Here is a 15,157-nt window from a genome sequence, read left to right as displayed (position 1 = left end):
GCCAGAGTGTTTTCCCAAGTGACTTTACCATTTTACATTTCCAACAGCAAGTAAACAAAGGTTCCAGTTTATCCACATTCTTGCCAACACTTGTTATTATCTTTGATTATAGCCATCTTGGTGGGTGTGAAGTGATACCTCATTGTGGTATTGATTTCCATTTCCCTAATGACTAATTATGTTGAACATCTTTTCATGTACTTCTTAACCATTCCTATGTTTTCTTTGGAGAAATGTCATTTCAGATCTTTTGCCTGTTTTTAAGTTGGATAGTTTTTTTTTATTAACATATAATGTATTATTTCTACTAGGGGTACAGATCTGTGATTCATCAGTCTTAACACAATTCACAGTGCTCACCATAGTACATACCCTCCCCAGTGTCCATCACCCAGCCACCCCATCCCTCCTGGATAGTTTGTTTTTTATTACTAATTTGTAATAGTTCTTTATATATTCTAGATACAAGTCCCTTAATCATATACAGGATTATCTCCCATTCTGTGGGTTATTTTTACTTTCTTAGTGGTGTTCTTTTGTTGTAGTCTGATTTATCTCTTTTTCTTTGGTTGCTTGTGCTTTAGGTGTCAAATCTCGGTTACCTAATTCAAGGTTATGAAAATTTATTCTTTTTTTTTGGCTCTTTTATTTAGTTCTGTGATTCATTTTGAGTTAATTTTCATGTGTGGTATAAAGAAGAGGTCCAATTTCATTCTTTTATATATGGATATCTACTTGTTTACTTTTTAATATTCTCTCTAATGAATTATCTTGACATCCTTATTGAAAATGACAAAAAAATGTAGGAGTTTATTCCTGGATTCTTAAGTCTATTCCATTAATCTGCATGTCTCTCCTTATATAGGACCATATTGTCTTGATTACTGTAGTTTTGTAGTAAGTTTTGAATTTGGGACTTTTGAGTCCTTCAACTTTATTCTTCTTTTTCAAGATTGTTTTGGCTATTCTTGTATTTCCATATGAACTTTAGGATAAGCTTATCAGTTTCTGTACAAAAGGCAGCTGGGATTTTAATAGGGATTGCATTGAATCTGTAGCTCGATTTTATTAGTGTTGCAATCTTTAACATTTAAGTCTTATGATCCATGAATAGGGGATGCCTTTCTATTTATTTAGGTCTTTAGTTTCTTTCAACAGTGTTTTTAGTAGCTTTATATTTTTTACTTTAAGATTTAGTGGCTATCTTAAATTATCTTGGCAAAAACTCATGAGTGATCATAAAGTTGACTTTTCTTCTAGAACATACAAGTCTGCTTAGTTCCTTTGATGCTGACAGTGTCTCTTAATCTCACTACTCATTCTTTTCTGCCTTACCACCAATGTGCAGCTGATTCCCTAAGTCTGCTTAATGCCCTCCCCATCTTTCCAAGGTAGTGTCTTTCTAATTGCATAGCTGGTATTCTATAGAAACCAGATGGCCAGACATGGGCAAAGGCGGCATACATTTTCTGTCTAGAATTTCACAGTGTATAGTGGATCTCAAAAACCTTCATTAGTTCTGCAATCAAGAAGCTTGTTTAACTCTCCGGTCCTTTTTTAAAAAAATTATTTATTTATTTTTAAAGATTTTATTTATTTGAGAGAAAGAGAGCATGGGGGAGGGGCAGAGGGAGAATGAGAAGCAGACTCTCTGCCGAGCAGGAAGCCCAATGCGGGGGCTCAATCCCAGGACCTGAGCCGAAGGCAGACACTTAACCTACTGAGCTACCCAGGCACCCCTAACTCTACAATTCTTTTTTTTTTTTTTTTTTTAAAGATTTTATTTATTTATTTGAGACAGAATGAGAGAGAGAGAGAGAGCACATGAGATGGGGGAGGGTCAGAGGGAGAAGCAGGCTCCCTGCCGAGCAGGGAGCCCGATGCGGGACTCGATCCAGGGACTCCAGGATCATGACCTGAGCCGAAGGCAGTCGCTTAACCAACTGAGCCACCCAGGCGCCCCTAACTCTACAATTCTTAATGTTATTTGTGCACACAACACTTTTTTTATAGGCCACCTGTTACATCTTGTAAATTATAGTGTACTGGTTTTAGGAAAAATCCAGAGTCTAGAGAATTCTTAGAGGTACATCTAGACTTGGTTATCAAAGTAAAATAGCTTCATAATCCTTTCCTCTGTCTAGTTTTACTCTTCCCCAAATACCCTCTTTAAAGGAGAGGGAAAAAACCTCCCCAGGTCTTTCTTTGTCAGTCTACCTTAGCAACCTCATTTCTTATTTTTGACTAGACAGTCTCTTCATTAAATAAGCATGTTACAGATGCCTAATCTCCATAGGGGTTTTCGTGGGTTTTAAGCAGGTAATTATTGACTCTTTAGTGATGAAAACATCCTATGGTAATTAAAAAGCAATCATCCACAGCACACGATTTGTTCATGCTCTCCTTGTATCTTTGCTTGCCTCTGACTACGTCCTAAAATTCCATTTTCTTTGCCAGTCTGTGTCAGTTGTAGCTTCAGAACTATACTAGTAACTCAATGACTTCCACCACTCATTCCAAAAGTAGGTTTTCTTCTAGGTTGGTGGGGTGGGTTGTGGGGTGGTAGTAAGGAAGAGCTGTGAATGGGTGCTGAAGGCATCGGGATAAGGAAGTCAGACTTGACACTTGGTACGGTGGCTGCAAGTGCAAGCCTGGCTTCTAAGCAGTTAGCTACATCCAGTCGGACAGCTCTGGGTCCACACGGTTGTAGGCTATGCCATCCAGCCCAGGCACTTGCTTCTGGAAAATTTTCTATATTGAAGTGTTTTAGAAAAGTTCTAAAAAGTTTTAAAGTTCTCAAAGTATTTTCTTCTCTAAAAAAAATTCTGAGGGGGCGCCTGGCTGGCTTAGCTGGTTAAGCGTCTGCCTTCAGCTCAGGTTATAACCCCAGGGTCCTGGGATCGAGCCCTGCATCGGGCTCACTGCTCAGTGGGGAGCCTGCTTCTCCCTCTCCCTATGCCTGCCTCTCTGCCTATTCTCTCTCTCTCTCTCTCTCTGTCAAATAAATAAATAAATAAAATCTTAAAAAAAAAAAAAATTTCTGAGAGCATTTTATTAAAGCAATAAACTTCTTTCTTTGGGGGAAAACCCTCCCAAAACATAAATCTCAAAATATTTTTGGATTTTAGAATTGTGGAGTCCCCTTTATCTTTCTGCTATGGAACCTTACCTGCCTTGCATAGCCTTCCATAGGTAAGCCATTCCAGCCAAACCCATATTCTAAATTCTTGAACCAAATTTCTCTCCTGAATCTCTTTGTTGAGAAGATTAAATAATTTAGCAGGAAAAACCATAAGTACCCATTTATTATTCTGCCTTAAAGTTTACAGCAGGGGTTCACCTCTTTTTTTTGCCACTAACAATTCCTTTTGTTGTTTTTTTTCTTCCCATTGACCGTATGTTTTGAAAGATTGTCTACTAACAACTTGAACTTACTAAATAATTTACCATTTTTTTATTTATCTTCCTTAATTGGCTTGTCATAGCTTTTGTATTCTTTGAGCACAATTTGAAAACCATTGATGTGCTGGAAAGAGCATGGACTTTGGAGGTGGGCAGACCTGCATTAAAATCCCAGTTTCGCCAATTAGGAATGGTGTATTGCTGGACAAATAGGGATAATGATCTCAACTTTATTTATTTACTTATTTTTAAGATTTTATTTATTTGACAGAGAGAGACACAGCGAGAGAGGGAACACAAGCAGGGGGAGTGGGAGAGGGAGAAGCAGGCTTCCTGCTGAGCAGGGAGCCTAATGCGGAGCTTGATCCCAGGACCCTGGGATCATGACCTGAGCTGAAGGCAGATGCTTAACGACTGAGTCACCCAGACGCCCCGATCTCAACTTTAAAGTGTTGTTAGGAAGATGAATGAATATGGATGCTCCCAGCATAATCCTGGGCATAATAATAATAATAAATAATAATATTACTACATGATATATTACATATATATTACATATATTATATATGACATATAATATATGCATGTATCTTAATTCTGTAGTATACTATTATAAGAATTCAAATAACTGAGATTTTTTTCTGTTCTACAGTAGAAACGAAAATGGGAAAGAAGAAAATGAAACACTAAAATGTCTGAAATAAAACAGCTTGTACAAATTTTTTTTGTCATTGCCTTGCAGTCCACAAGAATTGGAATGTCAGTAAATGCTATTCGGAAGCAGAGTACAGATGAAGAAGTTACATCTTTAGCAAAGTCTCTCATCAAATCCTGGAAAAAGTTATTAGGTATATTGATCTTCCCTTATATATATTTATGATCTGGTTTATTCAAACGTTTGGTGTTTGCATTTTTTCTGTTTACAATTATAAATGTATTGAAATCAATGTCTTATATTAAGAGGGAGTGGCATTAGTTTGACCTCCTTGAAGGTTTTGCTTTTTAAGTTAGTCAAATATAGCTTTTTTTGTCTTTCAGCACTTATAACTGGACTGCCTCTTTAAAAAGAAATTTTCCCCCCATGGGGAAGTTGTCATACTTTTTAAAAAGGTTTTTGAAATAATTTTCTAACTTACAGAAAGTTTACAAGAATAATAAAAATAACTCATGTATCTTTTTCTAGATCATTAATTTTTAATATTTGCCATATTTGTTTTGTCATATTTCTGTCTTCTCTGTCTTTGTATGTTTATACTCATAAAAGCACAAGTTATCTTTGCTGAACCATTTGAGAATAGTTGTATCTATCGTGCTTTACCCTTTAATACTTAAGTGTGTATTTCCTTGGAACAAGTATATTTTCTTATGTAATCATAATATAGGGAATTCAGGAAATTTAACATTGGTATAGTACTGTAATGTACAGTGCAGGTTCCTGTTTTGTCAGGCGTCCCAGTGATGTTCTCTATAGCTTTTTTTTCCCTCTCAGAACAAGATCTAGTCTAGGATCACAGACATAATCTTCTGATCTGGAATAGTTCTTAAGCCTTCATACGTTATTTATGACATTGACAATTTGAAGAATATAAGCACTCATCTTTGTTTTTATTTTATTTGTTTATTTATCCATCTAGTTTTCATCTTTGTTTTTAATAGCAGATTAAAATAGTCCTGATTTGGACTTTATCTGTTATTTTCTCATGATTAGATGTGAATCCGTAGTTGGAATACTACTTAAGTGTGTTGTGTCCTTCTGAGGTTATCACATCCAGAGGCATTGATGATGATGTTAATTTTGATAATCAAGTCAAGGCATACACTGTATAGTTTATCATTTTTCTTATTGTATCTAATAGGCATTCTGTGAGAGACACTTTAAGACCCTGAAACTATCTTGCTTCTCATCAGACCTCCCCCCGCCCCACATTTAGTATCCACCAATTCTTGCCCAAACCGCCCTATAAAGGCAGTTTTGGTAGTTGCAAAATTGTGATTCTCTAACTCTTCCACTTCTTCAGTATTTATAAATCATTCTACTACTACAAGAAAGAACCCTCCTTTTACTTCCCAGCTATTTTTCTATTAGTGGATTCCTATTTTATAACATGGATTATAATCCATTACTGTTAATATTATTTTGATATTTATATTATCCCAGATTTGACCAGTGGGCACCCATTCAAACCGGCTCTTGTGTCCGCTTGACAAACCCCTTCAATTTTATCTCTTTTATATCCTGGAACCAAAAAATGTGTTGGGTTCTTCTGTCTTCCCTTCCCCAGCCTGGAATCAGCCATTTCTCTAAGCAGTTATTAGCCTTACATGGAAGAGAAAAATAGAAAAAGTTGAACCTTTTAAAATTTCAAAGGAAACAGTAATAATAACAAAAAACCTATTACTTCCAAGAGCTTGGAAACTAGGAACTAAAAATTGTAAGGCCCCTAAAAGTTAAAAAGTTTAGTCTTAAGAAAATGAAATCAGATCTTCCTGTATTGGATTCTGGACCAGAAAAGAAAAATTGCTATAAAGATCATTATTGGGAAAATTGACAGAATTTTTGTAAGGGCTGTAGGTAAGTAAACAGTATCGTATCATTATTAAATTTACTAAGTATTTACTGTGGTTATATAAGTGAATTTCTTTTTTCTTGGGGAATACATAGTGAAGTATTTTGGAATTAAGGAGCCTGATATCTGCTATTGATTTTCAAATGGTTCAAAAGAAATATGTGTGCACACAATAGTGTACGTGTTTGTGTACATGCAGCACACATGTATGTGTATAGTAGGGGGCAATGAATGAATGAGGAAACAAGTATACCAAACATTAACACTTGGGGAATCTGAGTGAAGTTTTTTTTTAAAGTTTTATTTGAGAGAGTGCAGGGGGAGGGACAGAGGGAGAGGAGAGAGAAACTCAAGCTGACCCCGCTGAGAATAGAGCCCGATGTGGGTCTCAGTCCCAGGACCTGGAGATCACTACCTGAGCCAAAACCAAGAGTCAGACTGTTAACCAACTGCGCCACCCAGGTGCCCCTGAGTAAAGTTTTTTGCACCATTCTAAAACATTTGTGCAAGCTTCAGATTATTTCAAAATAAAAAGCTTTTAAAAAAAATCTAGTCTTTAAAGGTAAACTGAAACTTTATGTTTATAATTCATTTAAATTTTAAATCTAGGGGTGCCTGGGTGGCTCAGTCGTTAAGCGTCTGCCTTCAGCTCAGGTCATGATCCCAGAGTCCTGGGATCGAGCCCCACATCGGGCTCCCTGCTCTGTGGGAAGCCTGCTTCTCCCTCTCCCACTGCCCCTGCTTATGTTCCCTCTCTCACTGTGTCTCTCTCTGTCAAATAAATAAATAAAATCTTAAAAAATTTTTAAAAAAAATCTAATTCCATATTCTAAAGTAATTAGAATTTGCCATAGAAACTTGAGTGAGGGAGGGAGGAGCAAGATGGTGGAGGCATAGGAGACCTAAATTTCTTCTGACCCCAGGAATTCAGCTAGATAGGGATCAGACCATTCAGAACACCTACAAACTCAACAGGAGATCAAAGAAAAGAATAGCAGCAACTCTCTGAACAGAAAAGCGACCACTTTCTGGAAGGTAGGACGTGCGGAGAAGTGAATCCGAGGCGATATTCGGGAAGATAGACTGCAGAGGAGGGAGCCTCTATCACCGGCTACCGGCAAGTGACAGAGCACCGGAGCACAAAATTGGAACTTTTAGAAGTTTGCTCTGGTGAGGGACGTCACTCCAGTGGCTAAGTGGGGGGTGAAACCCTCGGTGGGACAGTGTGGTCTCAGGACCCCCAGAGTCACAGAAAGACTGGGGGTGCCTGAGTGTGGCAGAGCTCCCAGGTATCAGAGCAGAGAAGCTGGTTGCAAAGACAGAGCCGAGGAGTGGATTCGTAGCTCGGGGTTGCCATAAACCATGATCTGTGGCACAGTCAGGCCACTGCTCTTTGAGCAGGGACACAACAAGCAGCAGATCCGGGGAGACCCCGTCCTCCTCCCCCTGGAGGAGCGGCACGGGAGCGCACCGCAGGGATCTGCTGGGTTTGGAGACTCCAAACGGGGTCGTGTGCCAGAGATAGAAATGCTCGGTCACAGGCTGGGTGAGTACGGAGTGCGGCCAGAGACCAGGAAGACAGGAGCAATTGACTGCTTTTCACTGAGGTCACACTGAGGAGTGAGGCCCCGAGTTCTCGGCTCCTCTGGGACCAGAGATTGGGAGGCTGCCATTTTCACTCTCATCCTCCAAAGCTATACGGAAAGCTTTCAGGGAGCTAAAGCTACCGAGAGCAAATCTGAGCAGATGATTTAGCCTGGCCCCTGGCAAGGGTGTTGCAATTCCGCCTCAGGCAAAGACATTTGAGAATCACTGCAACGGGCCCCTCCCCCAGAAGATCAGTAAGAACATCCAGCCAAGACCAAATTTACCAATCAATGAAAACGGCAAAACCCCAACGCTAGGGGAATACAGCACATAGAATTTACGGCTTTTTTCCCATGATGCTTTAGACTTTCAAAGTTAATTTTTTAAACTTTCTTTATTTTTTTCTTTTTCTATTTTTTAGTTGAATTTTTCTTCTTTTTCAGCCAACATCTTATCAGTTCCTTTTTTAAAAATCTTCTTAAATTTTTCATTTTTATAGTCATATTCTATCTCTTCATTGTATTTAACCTTATTTTTTGTATATATAGAAGTTTTTCTTTCTTTAAAATTTTGGGATACAGTTTCTTCTAGCAGACCAAAATATACCCTAAATCTAGTGTATGACATTGTCCTAGTCTCCCACCTGATCACATTCTCTCTTTTTTAAAAATTTTTTTCCTTTCTTTTTTCAACCAACTTCTTATCATCAATTCCTTTTTAAAAATCTTTTTTTTTTTTTTAAGATTTTATTTATTTGACAGAGAGAGCATAAGCAGAGGGAGAGAGAGGGAGAAGCAGGCTCCCTGCTGAGCAAGGAGCCCGATGTGAGACTCAATCCCAGGACCCTGGGATCATGACCCGGGCTGAAGGTAGCCGCTTAACTGACTGAGCCACCCAGGCGTCCCTAAAAATCTTTTTTAATTGTCATCTTTACAGTCATATTTCATCCCTTTATTGTATTTACCCTTATTTTTGTATATATATGTTTTCTTTTCTTTAAAATTTTGGGAGGCAATTTCTTCTAACAAACCAAAATACACCAAAAATCTATTGTGTGGCTCTGTTCTACTCACCAGCCTGATCATATTGTTTCCCCCCCCCCCCCCCGGTTTTGGGTCTCTTCTATTTCTTTATATTTTTCTGGGGTCGGTGTTAGCATTTTAGCATTTTTTTAGCATTTTGTTCTCTCATTCATCTACTCTCTTCTGGACAAAATGACAACATGGAAGCACTCACCTCAAAAAAAAGAACAAGAGGCAGTACCGACTGCCAGGGACCTAATCAATACAGACATTAGTAAGATGTCTGAACTAGAGTTCAGAATGAGGACTGTAAAGATACTAGCTGGGCTTGAAAAAAGTATAGAAGATACTAGAGAATCCCTTTCTGGAGAAATAAAAGAACTAAAATCTAACCAAGTCAAAATCAAGAAGGCTATTAATGAGGTGCAATCATAACGGAGGCTCTAACTGCTAGGATAAATGAGGCAGAAGAGAGAATCAGTGATATAGAAGACCAAATGATGGAGAATAAAGAAGCTGAGAAAAAGAGAGTTAAACAACTACTGGATCACGAGGGCAGAATTAGGTAAGTGATACCATAAAGCGAAACAACATTAGAATAATTGGGATCCCAGGGGGCGCCTGGGTGGCTCAGTTGGTTAAGCGACTGCCTTCGGCTCAGGTCATGATCCTGGAGTCCCTGGATCGAGTCCCACATCGGGCTCCCTGCTCAGCAGGGAGTCTGCTTCTCCCTGACCCTCCCCCCTCTTATGTGTTCTCTCTCATTCTCTCTCTCTCAAATAAATAAATAAAATCTTTAAAAAAAAAAAAAAAAAAGAATAATTGGGATCCCAGAAGAAGAATGAGAGAGAGAGGCAGAAGGTATATTGGAGCAAATTATAGCAGAGAACTTTCAGAATTTGGGGAAGGAAACAGGCATCAAAATCCAGGAGGCACAGAGAACCCCCCCCTCAAAATCAATAAAAATAGGTCAACACCCCGACATCTAATAGTAAAACTTCGAGTCTCAGAGACAAAGAGAAAATCCTGAAAGCAGCTCGGGACAAGAGGTCTGTAACCTACAACAGTAGAAACATTAGATTTGCAGCAGACCTATCCACAAGAGACGTGGCAGCCCAGAAAGGACTGGCATGATATATTCAGAGCACTAAACGAGAAAAATATGCAGCCAAGAATACTATATCCAGCTAGGCTGTCATTGAAAATGGAAGGAGAGATTAAAAGCCTCCAGGACAAACAAAAACTAAAGGAATTTGCAAACACGAAACCAGCCCTACAAGAAATATTGAAAGGGGTCCTCTAAGCAAGAGAGAGCCTAAAAGTAACATAGACCAGAAAGGAACAGAGACAATATACAGTAACAGTCACCTTACAGGCAATACAGTGGCACTAAATTCATATCTTTCAATAGTTACCCTGAATGTAAATGGGCTAAATGCCCCAATCAAAAGGCACAGGGTATCAGATTGGACAAAAAAGCAAGTCCCGTCAATATGCTGCCTGCAGGAGACTCATTTTAGACCCGAAGAGACCTCCACATTTGAAGTGAGAGGGTAGAACACCGCTTACCATGCTAATGGTCATCAAAAGAAAGCTGGGGTGGCAATCCTTATATCAGATAAATTAGATTTTAAACCAAAGACTATAATAAGAGATGAGGAAGGACACTATATCTTACTTAAAGGGTTTATCCAACAAGAAGAGGTAACAATTTTAAATATCTATGCCCCTAACATGGGAGCAGCCAATTATATAAGCCAATTAATAACAAAATCGGAGAAATACATCGACAATAATACAATAGTAGTAGGGGACGTTAACAGCCCCCTCACTGAAATGGACAGATCATCTAAGCAAAAGATCAACAAGGAAATAAAGGCTGTAAATGACACACTGGACCAGATGGACTTTACAGATATATTCAGAACATTCTATCCCAAAGCAACAGAATACATGTTATTCTCTAGTGCCCATGGAACATTCTCCAGAATAGATCACATCCTAGGTCACAAATCAGGTCTCAGCTGGTACCAAAAGATTGGGATCATTCTGTGCATATTTTTGGACCACAGTGCTTTGAAACTAGAACTCAATCACAAGAGGAAAGTTGGAAAGAACTCAAATACATGGAGGCTAAAGAGCATCCTACTAAAGAATGAATGGTCATCCAGGAAATTAAGAATTTGAAAAATGCATGGAAACAAATGAAAATGAAAACACAACTGTTCAGAATCTCAGGGATGCAGCAAAGGCGGTCCTACGAGGAAAGTATATAGCCATACAAGCCTTTCTGAAGAAACAAGAAAGGTCTCAAATATACAACCTAACCCTACACCTAAAGGAGCTGGAGAAAGAACAGCTTAATAAAGCCTAAATCCAGTAGGAGAAGAGGAATATTAAAGATCAGAGCAGAAATCAATGAAATAGAAACCAAAAGGACAGTAGAATAGATCAACGAAACTAGGAGCTGGTTCTTTGAAAGAATAAATAAGATTGGTAAACCCCTGGCCAGACTTATCCAAAAGAAAAGAGAAAGGACCCAAATAAATAAAATCATGAATGAAAGAGGAGAGATCACAACCAACAGCAAAGAAGTACAAACAATTATAAGAACATATTATGAGCAACTATATGCCAGCAAATTAGACAATCTGGAAGAAATGGATGCATTCCTTAGAGACGTATAAAGTACCAAAACTGAACCAGGAAGAAATAGAAAACCTGAACAGACCCATAACCACTAAGGAAATTGAAGCAGTCATCAAAAATCTCCCCAAAATAAGAGCTCATGGCCACATGGCTTCCCAGGGGAATTCTGCCAAACATTTAGAGAAGAATTAATACCTGTTCTTCTGAAGCTGTTTCAAAGAATAGAAATGGAAGGAAAACTTCCAAACTCGTTTTATGAGGCCAGCATTACCTTGATTCCCAAACGAGACAAAGACCCCATCAAAAAGGAGAACTACAGACCAATATCCCTGATGAACATGGATGCAAAAATTCTTACCAAAATCCTAGCCAGTAGGATCCAACAGTACATTAAAAGGATTATTCACCACGACCAAGTGGGATTTATCCCTGGGCTGCAAGGTTGGTTCACCATCTGCAAATCAATGTGATACAATACATGAGTAAAAGAAAGAACAAGAATCATATGATCCTCTTACTAGATGCAGAAAAAAGCATTTGACAAAGTACAGCATTCTTTCTTGATTAAAATGTTTCAGACTGTAGGGGTAGAGGGTACATACCTCAATATCATAAAAGCCATCTATGAAAAACCCACAGCAAATATCATAGTCAATGGGGAAAAACTGAGAGCTTTTCCCCTAAGGTCAGGAACATGACAGGCATGTCCACTCTCACCACTGCTGCTCAATATAGTACTAGAAGTCCTAGCCTCAGCAATAAGACAACAAAAAGAAATAAAATGCATCCGAATCAGCAAAGAAGAAGTTAAACTCTCACTTTTTGCCAATGATACGATATTTTATGTGGAAAACCTAAAAGACTCCACCCCAAAACTGCTAGAACTCATGCAGGAATTCAGTAAAGTGGCCGGATATAAAATCAATGCACAGAAATCAGTTGCATTTCTATACACCAACAATAAGACAGAAGAAAGAGAAAATAAGGAGTCGATCCCATTTACAATTGCACCCAAAACCATAAGATACCTAGGAATAAATCTAACCAAGGAAGCAAAGGATCTGTACTCAGAAAATTATAGAATACTCCTGAAAGAAATTGAGGAAGACAAAGAAATGGAAAAATGTTCCATGCTCTTGGATTGGAAGAACAAATACTGTGAAAATGTCAATGCTCCCTAGAGCAGTCTACACATTTAATGCAACCTCTATCAAAATACCATCTACTTTTTTCAAAGAAATGGAACAAATAATCCTAAAATTTGTATGGAACCAGAAAAGACCCCGAATAGCCAGAGGAATGTTGAAAAAGAAAAGCAAAGCCGGTGGCATCACAATTCCGGACTTCAAGCTCTATTATAAAACTGTAATTAATCATGAAGACAGTATGGTACTGGCACAAAAACAGACACATAGATCAATGGAACAGAACAGAGAGCCCAGAAATGGACCCTCAACTCTATGGTCAGCTAATCTTTGACAAGGCAGGAAAGAATGTCCAGTGGAAAAAAGACAGTCTCTTTAACAAATGGTGTTGGGAAAATTGGACAGCCACATGCAGAAGACCTGGACCATTTCCTTACACCACACACAAAAATAGACTCAAAATGGATGGAAGACCTCAATGTGAGACAGGAATCCATTAAAATCCTTGAGAACACAGGCAGCAACCTCTTCGACCTCAGCCACACCAACTTCTTCCTAGACACATTGCCAAAGGGAGGGAAAGCAAGGGTAAAAATGAAGTATTGGGACTTCATCAAGATAAAAACCTTTTGCTCAGCAAAGGAAACAGTCAACAAAACCAAAAGACAACTGATAGAATGGGAGAAGATATTTGCAAATGACATATCAGATAAAGAGCTAGTATCCAAAATCTATAAAGATCTTACCAAACTCAACACCCAAAGAACAAAGAATCCAATCAAGAAATGGGCAGAAGACATAAACAGACATTTCTGCAAAGAAGATGGCCAACAGACACATGAAAAAGTGCTCAACATCACTTGGCATCAGGGAAATACAAATCAAAACCTCAATGAGATACCAGTCAGAATGGCTAAAATTTACAAGTCAGGAAACGAGAGATGTTGGCGAGGATTCAGAGAAAGGGGAACCCTCCTACACTGTTGGTGGGAATGCACGCTGGTGCAGCTACTCTGGAATACAGTATGGAGATTCCTCAAAAAGTTGAAAATGACCCAGCAATTCCACTACTGGCTATTTACCCGAAGGATACAAATGTAGTGATCCGATTGGGCACATGCATCCTAATGTTTATAGCAGTAATGTCCACAATAGCCAAACTATGGAAAGAGCCTAGATGTCCATCGACAGATGAATGAATATAGAATGTGTTGAATATATATATAATGGAATATAATGCAGCCATCAAAAAGATGAATTCTTGCCATTTGCAATGATGTGGATGGAACTAGAGGGTATTATGCTACGTGAAGTAAGTCAGAGAAAGACAAGTATCATATGATCTCACTGATATGAGGAATTTGAGAAACAAGACAGGATCATAGGGGAAGGGAGGGAAAAATGAAAAGAGGAAACCAGAGGGGGAGACAAACCATAAGAGACTCTTAATCTCAAGAAACAAACTGAGGGTTGCTGGTGGGGAGAGGGGTGGGAGGCATGGCATGACTGGGTGATGGACATTGGGGAGGGTATGTACTATGGTGAGCACTGTGAATTGTGTAAGACTGATGAATCACAGACCTGTACCCCTGAAACAAATAATACATTATATGTTAATTAAAAAAATTAAAAAGTTGACTGAGAACCATATATATGTGTTTTTGTTTCTGGAAAGATGGTTTACATTTTGTCGGACATTGTAGTTATGTTTATTTAATCTTTAAAGAAGTTGTACTCTTTTATACTTACTGGAGGTATCTGATCTCATTATAAGTTCTTTAAAAACTTTTTTTTTAATATTGACAGGTTTCCATGTTCATTAAATATGGAGAATTGGAGGAGGAAAAGAAATAATTCTTAAGTCTTTCTTTAAATACAACTATCAGTTAATATCTTGTTGCGTTTCTTGTCTTTTTTTCTTTGTGTATGGATTTTGTTTCAACTGTAATTCTTTTTATGCTGTATGTATATTTACTTATATTACCTTTTTTAATGAAAAAATTTTTGTATTTTTATATCATCATTAACTCAATTTTATTGGCTTCAGAATAATCCACTGGGTGATTATGCCATAATTTAATCACTTACCTGTTAGATAATGTTTTTTTCTTAACTTTGTAGCTATTATAAAGAATATCTTGATGACTATCTCTCTGCCTAAAGATTTTTCTTTAGATTATTAGCTAGATTTCCAGATTTACTACTACTGCTACACTGGAGCATAGTTTTGAATACTTAACATATGAATGCACTTAACCCTCCCAGGAGCCCAGTGTGTTAGGTGTCATTATATTTCCCATTTTCTAATGCGAATGGAGACACTGAGAGATTAAGCATCTTGTGCACAGTTGGACTGGTTGTGGAGTGTGATCTGCAGATAGTCTCAGTCCAGAGCTGGACCACTTCTCTGTGGGTCTGCTGTATTGCCCATGACACTATGTTCAGATAGTAGGAATGCTTTTAAGGCTGTTTACACCTCTTACTGCTCTGCTTCCTCAAAGGACTGCACCAGTTCACACTGCTAGAGTGGTATGTGGGATCTGTATGATGCGTTGGATCCTGGTTAGATAGTATTGCATTGTTAGATCACCTTTCACATGCTTTCTACCCTCTTAATTTTGGAGTATTTCCTAGTCCTTGTTATATTCTTTAGTGTTGTTATTAATCTTTGTTTTCTACCATCTTTAGGCTTTGGGGCCTTCCAAATGAATTGTAGAGAATAAAAGGGGGCAATAAAATTAGTATGTGAAGACTAACACATTATCATAGGGGACTTGAATTGTAT

The 15,157-nt window shown here is 38.2% G+C and overlaps 1 protein-coding gene across 1 annotated transcript in view; it reads left to right on the top strand.

The window, feature by feature from the left end:
* Nucleotides 1-15,157, top strand: part of TCEA1 (transcription elongation factor A1) — a 46,155-nt gene that overhangs the window by 10,640 nt on the left and 20,358 nt on the right. Inside the window, exon 3 of the mRNA XM_032421770.1 lies at nt 4,145-4,250. Coding sequence (XP_032277661.1) covers nt 4,145-4,250 — 106 coding nt within the window. The remainder of the gene's footprint in view (nt 1-4,144; nt 4,251-15,157) is intronic.

This window comes from Phoca vitulina, unplaced genomic scaffold, assembly GCF_004348235.1.
Source record: "Phoca vitulina isolate PV1807 unplaced genomic scaffold, GSC_HSeal_1.0 scaffold25, whole genome shotgun sequence".
Classification (NCBI taxonomy): domain Eukaryota; kingdom Metazoa; phylum Chordata; class Mammalia; order Carnivora; family Phocidae; genus Phoca; species Phoca vitulina.
This window is presented reverse-complemented; position numbering and strand designations above follow the sequence as displayed.